The 21,951-nt window shown below is 40.3% G+C and overlaps 1 protein-coding gene across 1 annotated transcript in view; it reads left to right on the top strand.

The window, feature by feature from the left end:
* Window positions 1–696: 696 nt before the first annotated feature.
* The window catches only part of si:ch211-196i2.1 (collagen alpha-1(I) chain), a 171,189-nt gene continuing 149,934 nt past the window's right edge, over window positions 697–21,951 (top strand). Inside the window, exon 1 of the mRNA XM_061876913.1 lies at window positions 697–832. Coding sequence (XP_061732897.1) covers window positions 737–832 — 96 coding nt within the window. The 5' untranslated portion in view covers window positions 697–736. The remainder of the gene's footprint in view (window positions 833–21,951) is intronic.

Genomic DNA, 21,951 nt, shown 5'->3' with positions numbered 1-21,951 from the left:
TGCGTGGGTTCCCTCCGGGTATTCCGGCTTCCTCCCACTTCCAAAGACATGCACCTGGGGATAGGTTGATTGGCAACACTAAATTGGCCCTAGTGTGTGAATGTGAGTGTGAATGTTGTCTGTCTATCTGTGTTGGCCCAGCGATGAGGTAGCGACTTGTCCAGGGTGTACCCTGCCTTCCGCCCGATTGTAGCTGAGATAGGCGCCAGCGCCCCCCGTCACCCCGAAAGGGAATAAGCGGTAGAAAATGGATGGATGGATATATATATATATATACAGCCTGGCCCCAGGCCAAAATGTTCTGACCCAATGAGGCCCCCAAGTCAAAAAGTTTGGGGACACCTGCCGTTAGGGAATGAAGCGCACATTTGTATTTATTTCCCCATATTTCTACACAATAACCCAGTTATGGTAACACTAGCGAGCAGTAGAGAATATAAAGTGATTTTAGGTCTAGAACATTCATTCATTATTGACGTGTTTCTTGCTACTTTATGCTGTACATTTTTTGACATGAGATTTTTAATTCATTGTATCATTTATTGTCATGTATTTATCATCTATGTGTGTTAGGCAATCCAATAATGCATACAGTAGAGAGGAGGGGGTGTGCACTGAGAATGGGCGGGTTTGTTCAGCACCGGATCAGCCTCTCGTGCTGAGGTCGGCATGTTTTCTGTGAATGGCAGAGAACTGAGGCGCACACCGGTCGGTCTGCAGCGTCTTCTGCACAATCATGTTCTATCATCTGGGATGCTATCTGCTCCTGGGAAGCTTGCTGATGGATTTAGAAGGGCGGCATGCTCAGGGTCAAAGACGGCGCACAGAAAAGGTACTCATTGGAACTTCCCGTTGTACTTTGATGCAACATTTTCCTATTTTTTTTTTTTTCATTGTGATTGTGACTTTGGTTTTAACTTTTGACTTTGGTTTGACTTGCCACCCACAGTCTGAATGCTTCTACATCTATCTATATAGTATAATATTTAAACAATACATTTAGAACATTTGTTCTCAGGACTGGACTGTGCACCTTACCTCCTTTTGCTCTATTTTTCTTTTCATTCCTTCCTATGTCTTGCATATTTAAAAATAAAAGCCATATTACATACAGATAATGTGTCATGAGATATAAATTGAATTAATAATTGGTACTTTGACTTTAACTTTTTTCATGTTCATGAGGATACATCTGATGTTCTTTCATCTTTGGTAATGTAGTTCTTGACTGCATCTGTACTATTTTGGTACCTTTGGTACCTAAACATTGCAGGGTTTTTCCAACCACTGTGTGCTGTGAGATACAGTCTGGTGTGCCGTGGGAGATTATGTAATTTCACGTAATTGGGTTAAAAATATTTTTCGCAAACCAGTAATTATAATCTGCAAATAATGTGTTGTTGTTGAGTGTTGGTGCTGTGTAGATCTCGGCAGAATAACCGTGTAATACTCTACCATATCAGTAGGTGGCAGCCGGTAGCTGATTGTTGATTGCCTGAACATGGTTTGTCGTGATCACAATATGCAGGAGGCAGTGTGCAGGTAAAAAGGTATCTAACACTTAATCCAAAAATAAACAAAAGGCGAGTGCTGCTAAGTGCCGCTAAAAAAAGGTATTGAAGCTTATGGATGGCTATGCAAAACGAAACTAAAACTGACCTGGCTGCAAAGTAAAAAAAAAACAGAATGCTGGACGACAGCAAAGACTTACTGTGGAGCAAAGGCGGCGTCCACAATGTACATCCCAACAGGACATGACAATCAACAATGTCCACACAAAGAAGGATAAAAACAACTTAAATATTCTTGATTGCTAAAACAAAGCAGGTGCGGGGAATATCGCTCAAAGGAAGACATGAAACTGCTACAGGAAAATAGCAACAAAACAGGAAAAGCCACAAAAATAGGAGCGCAAGACAATAACTAAAACACCACAGACAGGAAAATAGCAAAAAAAAACTCAAAATAAGTCAGGGGGGATGTGACAGGTGGTGACAGTCATACTTGCCAAACTTGAGACCTCCGATTTCGGGAGGTGGGGGTGGGGGGCGTGGTCGGGGGTGGGAGGAGGCGTGGTTGGGGGCGTGGTTAAGTGGGGACGAGTATAATAACAAACACCATGTTCAAACATAAGGGTGTCCATATGTGCACTTGGCACCAGGACACCCTAGGCCGCAGTTCCATGATCGACTTTGTAGTTGTGTCATCGGATTTGCGGCCTCATGTTTTGGACACTCAGGTGAAGAGAGGGGCGGAGCTTTCTACCGATCACCACCTGGTGGTGAGTTGGCTGCGATGGTGGGGGAGGATGCCGGACAGACCTGGGAGGCCCAAACGCATTGTGAGGGTCTGCTGGGAACGTCTGGCAGAGTCTCCTGTCAGACAAAGTTTCAATTCCCACCTCCGGAAGAACTTTGAACATGTCACGAGGGAGGTGCTGGACATTGAGTCCGAGTGGACCATGTTCCGCATCTCTATTGTCGAGGCGGCAGATCGGAGCTGTGGCCGCAAGGTAGTTGGTGCCTGTCGGGGTGGCAATCCTAAAACCCCTTGGTGGACACCAGCGGTGAGGGATGCCGTCAAGCTGAAGAAGGAGTCCTATCGGGTCCTTTTGGCTCATAGGACTCCGGAGGCAGTGGACAGGTACCGACAGGCCAAGCGGTGTGCAGCTTCAGCGGTCGCGGAGGCAAAAACTCGGACATGGGGGGAGTTCGGGGAAGCCATGGAAAACGACTTCCGGACGGCTTCGAAGCGATTCTGGACCACCGTCCGCCGCCTCAGGAAGGGGAAGCAGTGCACTATCAACACCGTGTATGGTGCGGATGGTGTTCTGCTGACCTCAACTGCGGATGTTGTGGATAGGTGGAAGGAATACTTCGAAGACCTCCTCAATCCCACCAACACGTCTTCCTATGAGGAAGCAGTGCATGGGTAATCTGTGGTGGACTCTCCTATTTCTGGGGCTGAGGTCGCTGAGGTAGTTAAAAAGCTCCTCGGTGGCAAGGCCCCAGGGGTGGACGAGATCCGCCCGGAGTTCCTTAAGGCTCTGGATGCTGTGGGGCTGTCTTGGTTGACAAGACTTTGCAGCATCGCGTGGACATCGGGGGCGGTACCTCTGGATTGGCAGACCGGGGTGGTGGTTCCTCTCTTTAAGAAGGGGGACCGGAGGGTGTGTTCCAACTCTCGTGGGATCACACTCCTCAGCCTTCCCGGTAAGGTTTATTCAGGTGTACTGGAGAGGAGGCTACGTCGGATAGTCGAACCTCGGATTCAGGAGGAACAGTGTGGTTTTCGTCCTGGTCGTGGAACTGTGGACCAGCTCTATACTCTCGGCAGGGTTCTTGAGGGTGCATGGGAGTTTGCCCAACCAGTCTACATGTGCTTTGTGGACTTGGAGAAGGCATTCGACCGTGTCCCTCGGGAAGTCCTGTGGGGAGTGCTCAGAGAGTATGGGGTATCGGACTGTCTTATTGTGGCGGTCCGTTCCCTGTACGATCAGTGCCAGAGCTTGGTCCGCATTGCCGGCAGTAAGTCGAACACATTTTCGGTGAGGGTTGGACTCCGCCAAGGCTGTCCTTTGTCACCGATTCTGTTCATAACTTTTATGGACAGAATTTCTAGGCGCAGTCAAGGCGTTGAGGGGTTCCGGTTTGGTAACCGCAGGATTAGGTCTCTGCTTTTTGCAGATGATGTGGTCCTGATGGCTTCATCTGACCGGGATCTTCAGCTCTCGCTGGATCGGTTCGCAGCCGAGTGTGAAGCGACCGGAATGAGAATCAGCACCTCCAAGTCCGAGTCCATGGTTCTCGCCCGGACAAGGGTGGAGTGCCATCTCCGGGTTGGGGAGGAGACCCTGCCCCAAGTGGAGGAGTTCAAGTACCTAGGAGTCTTGTTCACGAGTGAGGGAAGAGTGGATCGTGAGATCGACAGGCGGATCGGTGCGGCGTCTTCAGTAATGCGGACGTTGTACCGATCCGTTGTGGTGAAGAAGGAGCTGAGCCGGAAGGCAAAGCTCTCAATTTACCGGTCGATCTACGTTCCCATCCTCACCTATGGTCATGAGCTTTGGGTCATGACCGAAAGGATAAGATCACGGGTACAAGCGGCCGAAATGAGTTTCCTCCGCCGTGTGGCGGGGCTCTCCCTTAGAGATAGGGTGAGAAGCTCTGCCATCCGGGAGGGACTCAAAGTAAAGCCGCTGCTCCTTCACATCGAGAGGAGCCAGATGAGGTGGTTCGGGCATCTGGTCAGGATGCCACCCGAACGCCTCCCTAGGGAGGTGTTTAGGGCACGTCCAACCGGTAGGAGGCCACGGGGAAGACCCAGGACACGTTGGGAAGACTATGTCTCCCGGCTGGCCTGGGAACGCCTCGGGATCCCCCGGGAAGAGCTAAACGAAGTGGCTGGGGAGAGGGAAGTCTGGGTTTCCCTGCTTAGGCTGTTGCCCCCGCGACCCGACCTCGGATAAGCGGGAGATGATGGATGGATGGATGGATGGAGTATAATTCACCAACTCGAGTATTTTCATATGTATAAACATATATATATGTATGAAATACTTGAATTTCAATTAATTATTGCTGTATATGTTTATTTTATTATATTTATAAATAAAAGAAATAGTTGAATTTCCGACGGCACTTATCAAATACAGAGTAATAAAAACACAGTTTTTCTACTAACTGGACTGTGCTTGCTGGTTATTTAAAAAATAAAAACAACACTTACCTTTCACTATTTGAATAACCTTTGTTCTGCCGTTTGCGTTCTGGCGATAGTCACTTGCCGTCACGTGCGCAACACCACATAAATTGTTGGCCAATCAAAAAGCAACCCCATAACGCTATAGCCAACATTCACCAGGAGATGGCAACAGACAACATAGAATCACTCTATTGCAGACGACGTCGCCATGGCTGTAACTTCCTCGTTCTTCTGCTTCGTCACCTTGTGTGTGCCGTTTTTTATTAAAAATCTATAAATGTTTTAACGTGATTGGGCAGGCAAGCTGTTTATATAACAGGAAAGCGGACGTGAAAACAGGCTGTCCCCACTCATGTCCGCATGGAGCTGGAGGGGACGTGAATTTCGGGAGATTTCTGGGAGAAAACTTCCTTTCGGGAGGTTTTCGGGAGAGGTGCTGAATTTCGGCTCCCGGAAAATCCGGGAGGGTTGGCAAGTATGGTGACGGTACACCTACTTAGAGACAAGAGCTACATTGATGCATGCCTGGTTATGGTTTAAATCAGGGGTCTCAAACTCAATTTACCTCGGGGCCACTGGACGCAGAGTCTGGGTGAGGCTGGGCCGCAAGAAAAGACTTAAAAAAATGTTGCATACTCCTCAGCATGTGTAGTTGTATAATGACGTTTCAAATTGTATCCCTTGTGCACGCAACTTTTTCTGTGCAAATAAGACACGTCGGGGTGCCCCTGTGCTCAACAAAGAAATATTGCATCTCCCACTTTTCCTGGAATTGTCTTTGCTCATCACAAACCTTTCTCTTCACTGCAGGCTTTGAAAAAGACACGTTTGGGGTTGTGGAATATATTTGTATTAAGCCGACGCACGGAGAATAATGTTATTTCCGCAATGTGTGTCGTTCCGGTTTTCCTCCCTACAGCAACACGGCGGTCGGCGGGTAATAGTACCTGGATAGCGAGAACAAAAAAATGACGGCTCCTAGAGTGTCATCCGGACGTCATATAGAAATATATGTAGTGTTCATCGTGTGAGGCAGTGCAAATTAAACAATAAAAAAACAAATAATGGTTTGAATTGGTCCAGGTTATTACTGACGGACAGGTTTCGCGGTGTGACTGCAGCCAGGCACGTAAGAAAACCCTCGTCTCCATGGCAACGTCTCTGTCGCTTTCACTCATTTGCCGCTTTTCCACCAGTGCAGGGGTAGGCAACCAAGAACGTTGAAAGAGACATTTTGGACCCAAATAACAACACTATCAAGCGCCATTCATATCAAACTTGCGGGCCGAACTGAAACTAAACTTTCACATTAAGGTGGGGGACACAAAATAACTTCGCGGGCCGCATGTCTTGAGACCCCTGGTTAAAATTCATATCCAACAATTGCGACAATGACATTTTATTGTCGATATAGGCTGCTGAGTTTCATTGTTTAATGTTTCCTGCTGGTGATGTGCCTCCAGAATTTTTTTCAATGAAAAAAAATGTGTCTTGGCTCAGAAAATGTTGAAAACACTGTTCTGCAAACGACATCTGATGCTCTTTGCTTTGCAGTAAGTTGCCGTTGCTCTCAACAAGTTCTTTCATAATGTAGCTTTTAACTGCATCTGTACTATTTTGGTACCTTTTCCCAACTGTTTTCGTTGACATATTCAACCTTGTACATATTGTTCTTGCGCTTGCAACTTCAAGAGAGGTCCACATGCACAACAGCATCCACTGCTGCTTTATTGTCTCGCACAATTAGCAGCGAAAAACAAGTATTGCAAAATGTTTGATATAATCCTTGATACAAGCCGTCCTGCAGCGTGTTTGTTTACGTGTGTAAAAGCTGGACAGCCGGTTAACATGTCAAATGTCCTCCAATAAGCACGCATGGTTGTTCTGTTCTTCTGTTTTAGTCAAGTCATTTACAAAAGGTAAACATGGTAGGCTACAGGCTACTAGAAGCTAGCAGCTACCCAACAACTAAGCAAACAATAGCACACCAGCTAAACGTACATGACTCGTGTCCTTACATTGAACAATATCGCAGTCTAAAACTAGCACATTTGTCAATACAAAACGAGTATCAATTAATTATATTTGCAAATTACTTACACATTTGATGCAAAGTCTCAGAGACTTATTGGAAAGTATCCAGTAACAAAGGGGGCCGCGTTATTCAATGAGCTTAACTACATAAATTATTGTGAACACTCGGTGTCGCCTGAAAACAAAGTACCAATTCATCTATCCTACCATTTTCTACCGCTTGTCCCTCTCGAGGTTGCGGTGGCAGCTGGAGCCTATCCCAGCTGCACTCGATTCACTTTAAACTTAAAGAAAATAGAAGTCCATTCCAAATGGATTTTATAAACAGCTTAGTGTAGTTCATAATACTACTTATGCATTGCTTACAATATATTGTATTACTTGTACAATATCCCTACTACTTCATTATTTACAATATATTACTTGTTACTTTCATTTTTTGGACTATAAGGCGCACTTAAATGCCTTTGTACGTTTGTATTTCTCAAAAATCGACACACAAGCACCGAATGTACGTATTCATTTTGGTTGTGCTTACCAACCTCGACGCAATTGTATTTGGTACATGGTGTTATGGTTAGTGTGACCAGTAGATGGCAGTCACACATAAGAGATGCCAGAGTCGTGTATAATGAGAGTATGGTCAACTAAAACAGCAGATGACTTGAATGATAATCAAAAAAATTGTTGGTTTTTTTTGGTTGTTTTCTTTTGGACACACTTAATATTAATTGTATTTCTGAACTGTATATCCCAAAAATTCAAAACAAAAGTTAAAAACAATAACCAATAATAATCACAATAAATTAATTACAATCGTGTTTTTTTTGACACACCAAGTATTTAATTGTATTTTTGGACTGTATATGTCAAAAATTCAATAATGGGTTGTGCTTACCGACCTCGACGCAATTGTATTTGGTACATGGTGTTATGATTAGTGTGACCAGTAGATGGCAGTCACACATAAGAGATACCAGAGTTGTGTATAATGAGAGTGTGGTCAACTAAACAGCAGGTGAGTGACTGCTAACCAGAAAAATCTATTTTTTTTGTTGTTGTTTTTTTGACACACCTAGTTTTTAATTGTATTTCTGGACTGGACATCCGAAAAATTCAATAAACAAATGTTAAAAAAAGAACCGACAATAATCGTAATTAATCAATTAAAATAGTTTTTTTTTTGACACACCGAGTGTTTAATTATATTTCGGGACAGTACATGTCAAAAAATCAATAATGGGTTTTGCTTACCAACCTCGACACAATTATATTAGGTACTTGGTGTTATGATTAGTGTGACCAGTAGATGGCAGTCACACATAAGAGATACCAGAGTCGTGTATAATGAGCGCCCGATTGTAGCTGAGATAGGCGCCAGCGCCCCCCGCGACCCCAAAGGGGAATAAGCGGTAGGAAATGGATGGATGGATGGGTGTATAATGAGAGTGTGGACAACTGAACAGCAGATGACATGACTGCTATCCAGAAAAATAGATGTATTTATTTTTTGACACACCTAGTATTTAATTGTATTTCTTGACTGTATATCCCAAAAATTCAATAAACAAATGTTAAAAAAAAGACCCAATAATAATCACAATAAATTAATTGAAATCGTTTTTTTTTTTTGACACACCGAGTATTTAATTGTATTTCTGGTCTGTATATGTCCAAAATTCAATAGTGGGTTGTGATTACCGACCTTGACACCATTATATTTGGTACATGGTGTTATGATTAGTGTGACCAGTAGATGGCAGTCACACATAAAATATGCCAGAGTCGTGTATAATGAGAGTGTGGTCAACTAAACAGCAGATGACATGACTGCTAACCAGAAAAATATATATATATTTTTTTTTTTTTTTTTGACATACCCAGTATTTAATTGTATTTCTGTTCTGCATATCTCAAAAATTCAATAACATTTTTTTTAAAAAAGAACGGATAATAATTACAATTAATTAATTAAAATATTTTTTGGGGAAACACGGAGTATTTTATTGTATTTCTGGACTGTATATGTCAAAAAATCAATAATGGGTTGTGCTTACTGACCTTGACGCAATTGTATTTGGTACATGGTGTTATGATTAGTGTGACCAGTAGATGGCAGTCACACATAAGAGATATCAGAGTCATGTATACATGAGAGTGTGGTCAACTAAACAGCAGATGACATAACTGCAAACCATAAAAATCTATTTTATTTTATTTTTTTGACACACCTAGTATTTATTGTATTTCTGGACTGTACATCCCAAAAATTCAATAAACAAATGTTAAAAAAAATAAAACCGATTATAATCGCAAATAATTAATTAAATTTATATATTTTTTTGACATACCGAGGATTTAATTGTATTTCTGGACTGTATATGTCAAAAAATCAATAATTGGTTGTGCTTACCGACCTTGATGCAGTGGAGGAGTTCACGAGTGAGGGAAGAGTTGATCATGAGATCGACAGGCAGATCGGTGCGGCGTCTTAAGTAATGCGGATGCTGTATCGATCCGTTGTGGTGAAGAGGGAGCTGAACCTGAAGGCAAAGCTCTCACTTTACCGGTCGATCTACGTTCCCATCCTCACCTATGGTCATGAGCTTTGGGTTATGTCCGAAACAAGATCACGGGTACAAGCGGCCGAAATAAGTTTCCTCCACCGGGTGGCAGGGCTGAGAAGCTCTACCATCCAGGAGAAGCTCAAAGTAAAGTGGGTGCTCCTCCACTTCGAGAAGAGCCAGATAAGGTGGTTCGGGCATCTGGTCAGAATGCCTTCATAGGGAGGTTTTTAGGGCACGTCCAACTGGTAAGAGGCCGAGGGGGAAGAACCAGGACACGTTGGGAAGACTATGTCCCCTGGCTGGCCTGGGAAAGCCTCGGGATCCCCCGGTAAGAGCTGGACGAAATGGCTGGGGAGAGGAAAGTCTGGGCTCCCCTGCTTAGGCTGCTGCCCCCGCGACCAGACCTCAGATAGATTGCTTTATTTTAACAACAAATCTTGCGATACATTAAACATATGTTTCTTTTTGCAAGTTGTCGAATCTCCCGGGAAATCTGAACCTCTTCCACAAAACAGTCACATGGCACAAGCGGGCAGGGAGGCTGAACCAGATCCCAAAGAGGTCACATGGTACAATTGGTCAACGGGGCTTTACACGTCATCATTTCCGGCTCCTCACCTAAACGAAGCAAACCTCCATTACTCGGTATAGCTCGGTTGGTAGAGTGGCTGTGCCAGCAACTTGATGGTTCCAGGTTCGATCCCCGCTTCCGCCATCCTAGTCACTGCCGTTGTGTCCTTGGGCAAGGCACTTTACCCACCTGCTCCCAGTGCCAACAACACTGGTTTAAAAATCTAACTTAGATATTGGGTTTCACTATGTAAAGCGCTTTGAATCACTAGAGAAAAGTGCTATATAAATAAAATTCACTTCACTACTTGACAATACGATATGACAATACAGTAATTTAGAAGCAATTAAAGTGAAATAAATATTTGAATGTTGGATCTGTAAAACATAATCTATGCAACATTTTGACCAAAGAACCACCATTACATGTTTTGTAGACCAGTGGTCCCCAACCAACGGACTGCGGCCCGGTACCGGGCCCTGGCCCTATTGGTACCAGGCCGCAGAAGAATTTTTTATAATTTTTTATAAAAAAAAAAAAAAAAAAGTGTTTTTTTTTTTTTTATTAAATCAACATAAAAAAACACAATATACACTTACAATTAGTGCACCCACCACAAAATCCTCCCTTTTTCATGACAAAAAAAAAAAATAATAAAAAAAATAAAAGATTCTCCCTCCGGGCCGCAGGAAAAATTATTAAGCGTTGACAGGTCCGCGGATACAAAAAGTTTGGGGACCACTGTTGTAGACCACAAGGAAGTGTTTAACTTTTTTTTTTTTAAATCATAATATATATAATTTTTAAATCATAATATTTAGTGCACCTTATGTATGAATAAAAGACCTGACTAGACCCGCCTAATGGTCCAGAAAATACGTTAAACACATTGATATCTGAGAAAGTACTGTACGATTCATACTTAACTTAAACCTAAAGTGAAGCTGTTTTGCCCAAAAAAAACATTCTAAAACCTTTACAAATTTGAATGGAAAATGACAAACCCTCAAATAAAACAAATATGGTGCTTAAGAAGCCAGAACATGATCTACAATTTATTCTTATTAAGTATGTTGTGTGTGTATTTATCTATTTGATATAACAGAACTTGGTTCAAAGATTTCAGTGTGTTTTTTTTCCCATTTTATTTTTATTGACATCCAGCATCAGACATTCCTATCCATTACATCATATTCACATACATCTTATATCTGTTGTCTGCCCTAAATGTCAGAATATTTTTTGTTTATATCCCAACCATACCACCCCCCCCAGAAAAAAGAAATTGCAAAAAATACAAAACAAAGTAGTATCTACAAATACATCAACTAAATAAAAAAAAAAAATTATACATTTAATATTAATAATAAACAGAAATAAATTAAAAAAATATAAACATATATATATACATATATATATATGTATATATATATATATATATATTCAATATATATATCCATATATACAATAAATATATACATACACATATGCATATACATATGCATGCATATACATACATCTACACGCACATATATATGTAAATATATATATATATTATATATACATATATATTATATATATATAAAAAAAATCTCCTGATGATTGAGGGAACCCCTCATGAAACAGATCTGTAGAGATGAAGTAGTCTTGTGATTTTTTCCCACACCTACATATATATATATATATATATATATATATATATATATATATATATATATATATATAGGCTTCACGGTGGCAGAGGGGTTAGTGCGTCTGCCTCAAAATACGAAGGTCCTGCAGTCCCGGGTTCAATCCCAGGCTCGGGATCCTTCTGTGTGGAGTTTGCATGTTCTCCCCGTGACTGTGTGGGTTCCCTCCGGGTCCTCCGGCTTCCTCCCACTTCCAAAGACATGCACCTGGGGATAGGTTGATTGGCAACACTAAATTGGCCCTAGTGTGTGAATGTGAGTGTGAATGTTGTCTGTCTATCTGTGTTGGCCCTGCGATGAGGTGGCGACTTGCCCTGGGTGTACACCGCCTTCCGCCCGATTGTTGCTGATATAGGTGCCAGCGCCCCCCGCCACCCCAAAAGGGAATAAGCGGTAGAAAATGGATGGATATATATATATATATATATATATATATATATATATATATATATATATATATATATATATATATATATATATATATATATATACATACATACATATACATGTATACATACATATACATATATATATATATATATACATACATATACATGTATACATACATATACAAATGACAAACACTCAAATAAAACAAATGGTGCTTAAGAAGCCAGAACATTATCGATAATGTATTCTTAATAAGTATTTTGTGTGTTTATTTATTTAAAATAACACAACTTGGTTCAATGATTTTAGTGTGTGTAAAAGCACTTGTTGAGCACATTCAACTATACTGTGACAATAATGATAACGGATCATTTTAATAACATTAAGCGTGAAATTATATTACACCACTAATTCACACGAATGTACAAATTAGACTTTCCACCTGTGTTCCTGGGATGTGGGAATAACAAATGTTTTAATAGAAAATTCTAAGCCGGAGGCCTGACGTGTTAAATGTCTTAATCCTGCAAATAAAATTTTAACAAGCATTTTCACAGCAGTTGTTTTGCAACAGTAAAACGTAAGCAGTATGGGATGGATCCGGTTTGCGGAATCCATCATTTTATACTAATGACGTAATCATTTTTATATTTACTCCCTGCTTCCTGAAGGAGGACAGTCTTGAATGAAAATTGAAAAATATTTCCCGTGTTATCTAGATCCTCAACAAAAATGTGGGGGTAATTCATCCCTCATTTATCCGTTTTAGCATCTGGGCGTCTGTGTTTTACTTTGTCAGCGACTTATATGAAAAAAGCTTATAAAACAATAAAGGCACTAATGACTTAGTACTTGCGTAGTGCATCAAACGCAAGAGTGGGAGACACATGTCGGAATCAGGTTGATACCAGGCAAATTCAGGTGTAGATAATGGTACTTTTTAATTATCTATCAATAAATTATTTTGTTATCGAACCTTTTAATTTGACCATAACTATCTTCAGAAGAAACACAGAACAAAGCTTTTCGACAAACACATTTTTACTTGAAGAAAAAACCGTTATGATAAAATAGATCTCAGGCTGGTGCCAAAACCCAAAATGTTTATACTCCCAAACCAGGCAAGGATGGTTTTGCTCAATCGTAGTGAGAAAAATACAACAGTTTTGATTAAAACGAGCAATCCTACTGTCAAAACCAACGACAGTAGGACTCCGGTTAGCATTGAGGTATTCCGAGGCAGAACGATTACTGTGGATCGACTACGAACATTCCAAAATAGTTGGAATCCCATTCCAAACAATCCAGTGGGTGGTGTGAGTCAAAAAGTTGGTATTGATTGGTTGAACACAAACTCGGTGTTATCATAACCCAACAACACAGAGCTGCTGTTATTCCTCCCAGCCCACAGGCTTTACCATAGCCTGCGGGCTGGTATATCGAGAAATATCATAGGCATTTGAGGGAAGCCCTCAAAACCTGTGGATACCTCAGCTGGCTGTTTGTGAATAGTGCATCCAGTTCCAGAAATAACAAGAACAGAGTGGATTAGGAAGGAAATGGTGACAGACGCAAAAAATATTGTCGTTCCACATGTATCAGGTTTATCTAAGAAACTCAGAAAATGTCAGATGAAACAAAGATTTTTTAGAAAGTCCACATTGATCAGTGTGTTTTTTATCACAAGCATTATCATTCTGGATTCTTATTTGTACCATTGCTGGGAAAGGTTGTCAGAACAGGTACCTATAGCAGTGACGTGCTGTCAGGTGAGGCAAGTGAGGCAGTGCCTCACCCTGCCACCAGGAGGGGTAAAAGGCTTAACTATGAGATGTTCAAAAAACATAGTCATTAAATAAGTTTAAATATTTATCTTTTGGTTTATGCTTTCTATGTGATTATGGTGTGGTTCCTGTATATTTGAATAATTTTCATGGTCAAAATCGCGGAAAATCTGTGTTTCCTGATCAAAATAAAGTGAGGCAGACACGGGTGGTGCCTCCAAGGCTGCACACAAAGTGTATTGAGAGTGTGCGTGAGAGGGGTCACGTGGTTGATGCCAGGGGGAAAAGGCAGGCCATGAGGCAGCAAGTACCTCTGCCTCAAAGTAGGGGGTGATATATTGTTCAATGCCTCAGCAGTAATATGACTCGCCACACTGGGAAAAATGGGGGCGCTAAAGCTAGCAGACACGTTTCTCCAGCGGAAGCCAGCCTTTTTTCTTTTTTTTTTTAAACTGTGTTTATAACAAACATGGTATTTTTATTAGAGAAAGCCAGCGTTTGTGGGTGTTATTGATGCTTCCGGTACAAATACAGAAAGGGAAGATACACTCACAATACTTGATGTACAAACCCTGTTTCCATATGAGTTAGGAAATTGTGTTAGATGTAAATATAAACGGAATACAATGATTTGCAAATCATTTTCAACCCATATTCAGTTTAATATGCTACAAAGACAAGATATTTGATGTTCAAACTATTATTTTTTTTTCTTTTTTGCAAATAATAATTAACATAGAATTTCATGGCTGCAACACATGCCAAAGTAGTTGGGAAAGGGCGTGTTCACCACTGTGTTACATCACCTTTTTCTTTTAACAACACTCAATAAACGTTTGTTAACTGAGGAAACTAATTGTTGAAGCTTTGAAAGTGGAATTCTTTCCCATTCTTGTTTTATGTAGAGCTTCAGTCGTTCAACAGTCCGGGGTCTCCGCTGTCATATTTTACGCTTCATAATGCGCCACACATTTTTGATGGGAGACAGGTCTGGACTGCAGAAGGGCAAGGAAAGTACCCGCACTCTTTTACTACGAAAGCATGCTGTTGCAACACGTGGCTTCGCATTGTCTTGCTGAAATAAGATATGATAACGTTGCTGGGATGACAACTTATGTTGCTCCAAAACCTGTATGTACCTTTCAGCATTAATGGTCCTTCACAGATGTGTAAGTTACCCATGCCTTGGGCACTAATACACCCCCATACCATCACAGATGCTGGCTTTTGAACTTTGCGCCTATAACTATCCGGATGGTTATTTTCTTTTTTGTTCCGGAGGACACCACGTCCAAAGTTTCCAAATATAATTCGAAATGTGGACTCGTCAGACCACAGAACACTTTTCCACTTTACATCAGTCCATCTCAGATGAGCTCTGGCCCAGCAAAGCCAGCGGCTGTCCTTGGTGTTGTTGATAAATGAGTTTTGCTTTGCATAGTAGAGTTTTAACTTGCACTTACAGATGTAGTGACCAACTGTAGTTACTGACAGAGGTTGCCTGAAGTGTTCCTGAGCCCATGTGGTGATATCCTTTACACACTGATGTCGCTTTTTGATGCAGTACCGCCTGAGGAAACAAATCATTGCTTACGTGTAGTGATTTCTCCGGATTCTCGGAACCTTTTGATAATTTTACGGACCATAGATGGTAAAATCCCTAAATTCCTTGCAATAGCTCGTTGAGAAATGTTGTTCTAAAACTGTTCGACAATTTGCTTCCGAATTGGTGACCCTCGCCCCATCTTTGTTTGTGAATGACTTAGCATTTCATGGAAGCTGCTTTTATACCCAATCATGGCACCCACCTGTTCCCGATTAGCCTGCACACCTGTGGGATGTTCCATATAAGTGTTTGATGAGCATTTCTCAACTATATCAGTATTTATTGCCACCTTTCCCAACTTCTTTGTCACGTGTTGCTGGCATCAAATTCAAAAGTTAATGGTCATTTGCAAAAAAAAAAAAAATTGTATCAGTTTGAACATCAAATATGTTCTCTTTGAAGCATATTTAACTGAATATGGGTTGAAAATGATTTGCAAATCATTGTATTCCGTTTATATTTACATCTAACACAATTTCCCAACTCATATGGAAACGGGGTTTTTATTTTGTTAAAAGAAAATGGGACCAAAAAGTATTTAATGACAACTTTGCCAAGTGCTTTTTGGACCAATTTGTCAAACCAGAATATCATTATGATAACGTTTTTATGAAAACAAATTGTTTTTCTGCTTTTCTGATGTGCAACCTAAATCAAAAATGGCTAGATCTGCTCATATGAATTTAAGTTAAAAAAAAGTAGGAGAAAAAAAACTCCAAAAGTATCCATGCCTCACCCGGTGTATAGTTCACCACACGCCACTGACCTACAGTATTTATTACTTCAATGCACTCTATAGTAGGTGCAATGCTCATGGTTCGTGACTCAATAGAGACATCATCAATTAAATGATGGTGCAATTGTAATGATTCAGTCTTGATGTGATCAAAAGTCGCCTTGAGACGTCCGGCGGGTCAGATGGTGGACTGCAAGTTGGGGAAAAAACCCCTGCTCTTACTTGCCTACAATTTATGTCTACTCTACCCATTTCTGTCTAAAATGAATGAATAGGTGAGTGTGTAATGATGATAGAGAGACACCGTTCTCTGATGACTGCCAGCTGTGAACCGATGAGGGTTAAAAGTCCAACAGAGAAGAAACTTCAAAATGATGGAGTGCGAGAAAAGCCCCGGACTATATAAAAAGTATTGAATATTATTGGAAGCAGATGCATTCAGAGTGTCCAGGAAATAAGTCGAAATATAACCACTTTTCACCAAACAGTGATCAGAAAGAGTCCCAAACTCCAATCACTTTTTTATTATCCCATTCCTGACATTTACTTAATGTTTCATCAAAAAAAATCCATAACTTTTGAGGAATGTTTTTTTTTTTTTTTTTAATTTTAATGAAGTGCATTTTTACAGCAGTGAGGGGATCCTAAAACATAACACACCATCCATCCATCCATTTCCTACCGCTTATTCCCTTTGGGGTCGCGGGGGCCTATCTCAGCTACAATCGGGCGGAAGGCATTGTACACCCTGGACAAGTCGCCACCTCATCGCAGACCATAACACATATTCAACATAAAACAAGCGAAGGACAAGGAAGATGTTACATTATATATATATATATAAACATTGATTGATTGATATATATATATATATATATATATATATATATATATATATATATATATATATATATATATATATATATATATATAACTGTATATATGTATATATATATATATATGTATATATATATATATGTATATATATATATATATATATATATATAACTGTATATATATATATGAAGAGTTCATATGCAAAAGCAGATAAATCCATTTTGACCGATTCTGTATATTTAAACGATTTTCTGCCTGCTGGTGTTGCCGGTACATATACAAGCGTACAATGGTTTTTTAATATCAACATACGCAAGTCATGAAAACCTAAACTTTTAAGAAATGCTGATGTAATGAATGGCTTTCAAGTAAGAGTGTTTGATGTGGTTTTACGTCAAAAGCAGATATATCCAAATTATGATATGTCGCAAAAACAGATATCTCCAAAATCGTTTTCTTTGCGGTCGTTATTTCGCATAATATTCAAGATAAAGATAGAGAGAAAAACAGAACGTGAAATTTATCGAAAGCCACATTTCAAGGTAACAACTGTTCACATTTCTTTACTTCATTATTTAACAGTTTCGATCCCTTGGTACGTATAAATCTAGCTGTCCCTGCGAACATTGTTTTTTCGTACTTGCTAACCGGACATGCTTTTTTGGAACTGTGGCCTCACATATTTACCTTGTGCTTTTCAGCACAAAATGAAAAAACAGTGTTGCAATGAAGACAATGTTTTATTAATAAAACAAGCACAAATGCTCAACCTGGTTTGCCTCTCAAAAACACTCCTGTGCAGATAACAGCTCACTCATCATCGCTATCGACATTAGCTACATGCTCGACAACATCGTTTAACGCAGCGGTGTAAAACTCACGGACACACGTGCTAGCGCCAACATCAAATAACTTCAACAGGTCATTTTTTTTCGCTGGCTTAACAGTGTTCACAGGAGAAGCTTCCAAATTATTCATGCGTGGATAACAACACTGAGTGAGTCCGCGCGCGCCGCCATTTTGTTTGTCACGTGATCCCGTACTGCAGCGCTGGTTGGGCAAACGGATATATCGGCTTTTGTGGTAAATGATCCATGGCGCTTATCGGCCTTTGCAATAAATCGCTGAAATAAATGACGTTAAAAGCGGCATTTGTCCGCATTTGCAAACAAATTGATTTTGGTATACCACAATAGAAGTGGCGGACTATATATTACCGAGGCTGGGCTAAACTTTATCAAAATGGCGTTTATCGGTTTTTGCGTATGAACTCTTCATATATACATACATACATATGTATATATAACTGTATATATACATATATATATATGTATATATATATATATATATATATATATAAAACTGTATATATGTATATATATATACATACATATATATGTATATATATAACTGTATATATATATATATATATATAAAACTGTATATATGTATATATATATATACATATATATGTATATATATAACTGTATATATATATACTATATATATACAGTGTAACATACACTATATATATATATATATGTATATATATATATATGTATATATATATATTTATATTTATATATATATATATATGTATATATATATATGTATATATATATATATTTTTTTATTTTTTATTTGTATTTATATATATATATATATATATATATATATATATATATATATATATATACATATATATATATTTATATATATATATATATATATACATATACATATATTTATATATATATATATATATATATATATATATATATATATATATATATATATATATATATGGTTCAATACCTAGTACCAACCTCGCCATGTCCGTTGTGTCCTGAGCAAGACACTTCACCCTTGCTCCTGATGGGTGCTGGTTAGCGCCTTGCATGGCAGCTCCCTCCATCAGTGTGTGAATGTGTGTGTGAATGGGTAAATGTGGAAGTAGTGTCAAAGCGCTTTGAGTACCTTGAAGGTAGAAAAGCGCTATACAAGTACAACCCATTTATTATTTATTTATATACATACATTTTTTATTTTTTTTAAGTAAAATGTATGTTGCATTTAAACTCTGATAATTACAATTTGTTCAGAAAGTTACTTAAGTAAATATAGTGTGTTACTCCCCAGCTCATGTGTTAGTAATAATACAGTTGTGTTATTATATTATTGAAGTGTCTTTGGGTTCACGGTGGACATTTCTGTGTTGTAAGATCAGCATCAATATTCATAAGCTTTGACATCTGAGGAGATTGCAGTAACGCAGTGGCGGGCTGTGCGATTCCCACCTGGGCCTAAATAATTACCTCTCAAAATACCATAAATGATGTCACCACATGACCATTGCTGGAGAATAACCATACAGAAACACATTTATGCACTACTTCGTATTGAAACACCTCAACCGTATACAAATTGGGGTTAGCGGGAGGGGTGTATTGTAGCGTCCCGGAAGACTTAGTGCTGCAAGGGATTCTGGGTATTTGTTATGTTGTGTTTATGTTGTGTTACGGTGCCGATGTTCTACCGAAATGTGTTTGTCATTCTTGTCTGGTGTGGGTTAACAGTGTGGCGCATATTTGTAACAGTGTTAAAGTTGTTTACACGGCCACCCTCAGTGTGACCTGTATGGCTGTCGATCAAGTATGCCTTGCATTCACTTGTGCGTGTCGCATATATTATGTGACTGTTTGTACGGAGGAAAAGTGAACGTGAAGACAGGTTGTCGAGGACGCTAAAGGTAGTGCCGATAGGCACGCCCCCAATATCGTTGTCTGCGTGTAATTCCGGACAATGTTTGCCACGGGAGATTTTCCGGAGGGGCACTGAAATTCGTGAGTCTCCCGGGAAAATCAGTAGGGTTGGCAAGTATGAGTCTCGTTAACATCAGGCTGCCTAGATAGGCTACTGTCAACAACTTGTGACCTGATTGGTTATCTCAACTGTCTATCAACCCTATGTGTTCTCGAATTCATCAGCTAACGGTCTCGGTGAGTATCCAATCATAGGATGCATAAATGTCACGTTCAACGTGAGGCCAGCTACAAGGCCTTACTGCAAACAACTTGTGATCTAATTGGCTATGGCAATTATCCATCAACTGTATGTGCCTGTTCACTTACAGTACATGGACGCCCGCATTGTTCATTTGGAAGGCCCCGGACAAATTTTGTACAGCATGGCAACATAAGCTGGCTGAATTCTGATTGAATACATACTAAAACTAAAAATAACTATCATGTCTTTGTGATCGTGTTTTGTTTAGTTGTGGTAGATTACTTCAAGACTCCATTAGTTTGTTTTTTCACTCCATTCTTTTGTTTCCATGCCTACAAATCTGTTCACCTGTCCTCACGACTCACGCACCTGATTCATTTGAACTCACGCACCTGTTTTCAAGCACCACAGCACTATTCAAGCCTGTAGTTGCCAGGCAGTCAGCCTGGCGACATCATCCTCTACACACCCTTGCTCCATGCTGATGATCCATGCTCTTTTCTCGTTCCCCGTAAGTTTTGTTATTCCTGCCATAGTTTGCAAGTTTTGTTTTATGTCCATAGTTTATGTTGTAGTAATAGTTTTGTTTCATTGCCAAGTGTTTGTACCTCCTCTGTGAGCGCCTTTTGTTTGTTCCTTTTTTTGAGTTAAGATTAAAATATGTCGTTACCTTCACATTGTGTCAGATCCAGTCAATTTGCACCTCGAGAAAACAAACCACACCAAAGTCCACGTCTTGACAATTACAGCACTGGAAGGAGCATAATACAGTATGACATCAATCAATCAATCAATGATTGTTTGAACAGCCCTAAATCAATAGTGTCTCAAAGGGCTGCACAAACCACAATGACATCCTCGGTAGAGCCCACATAAGGGCAAGGAAAACTCACACCCAGTGGGACGTCGGTGACAATGATGACTATGAGAAACCTTGTAGAGGACCTCATATGTGGGCAACCCCTCCCCTCTAGGGGAACCGAAAGCAATGGATGTCGAGCAGGTCTAACATGATGCTGTGAAAGTTCAATCTATAATGGATCCAACACAACCGTGAGAGTCCAGTCCAAAGTGAATCCAACACAGCAGAGAGAGTACCGTCCACAGTGGAGCCAGCAGGAAACCACCCCAAGCGGAGGCGGATCAGCAGCGCAGGGATGTCCCCAACCGATACACAGGTGAGTGGTCCATCCTGGGTCCCGACTCAGGACAGCCAGTACGTCATCCATGGCCACCGGACTGGACCCCTCCAGTGGGACAGTGGAGAAAAAGAAAAGAAACGGCAGATCAACTGGTCTAAAAAGGGGGTTATTTAAAGGCTAAAGTATACATATGAGTTTTAAGGTGAGACTTAAATGCTTCTACTGAGGTAGCAGCTCGAACTGTTACTGGGAGGGCATTCCAGAGTACTGGAGCCCGAAAGAGAAACGCTCTATAGCCCGCAGACTTTTTTTGGAGCTCTGGGAATCACTAATAAGCCGGAGTCCTTTGAACGCAGATTTCTTGCCGAGACATATGGTACAATACAATCGGCAAGATAGGCTGGAGCTAGACCGCGTAGTACGTAAGTAGTAAAACCTTAAAGTGCACAGGAAGCCAGTGCAGGTGAGCCAGTTTAGGCCTAATATGATCAAACGTTCTTGTTCTTGTCAAAAGTCTAGACATGAAGAAGAGATGAGTATGTTTAGATATTTAGGGAAAGTAATTCAAAAATTATTTTATCTTTAATTATGATCATGATTTCTGGTAATGTTAGTCCAGCAGAGGAGGGCCTTGCACCACTGCAGTAACGTGATATTTTGAGGCTGAGCTCGTAAAGGCCATCAGTCTTAGGTGGGAAGCCAGTTATTTATACTAATATTCCGGCGCCTTTTGAGGTCCCCCACCTCTCGGCCGCGCCCATGCTTGACAATCTTATATTCCCAGACCACCACTGGGGATTTGGGTTCACACTTTGATCCCGACCATCAGTGGGATTTGGAACATGGGTGGTCTTGCTGGGAGTAAAATAATAAGGAAGAAATA

Source organism: Nerophis ophidion, linkage group LG17 (assembly GCF_033978795.1).
Source record: "Nerophis ophidion isolate RoL-2023_Sa linkage group LG17, RoL_Noph_v1.0, whole genome shotgun sequence".
NCBI lineage: Eukaryota > Metazoa > Chordata > Actinopteri > Syngnathiformes > Syngnathidae > Nerophis > Nerophis ophidion.
This window is presented reverse-complemented; position numbering and strand designations above follow the sequence as displayed.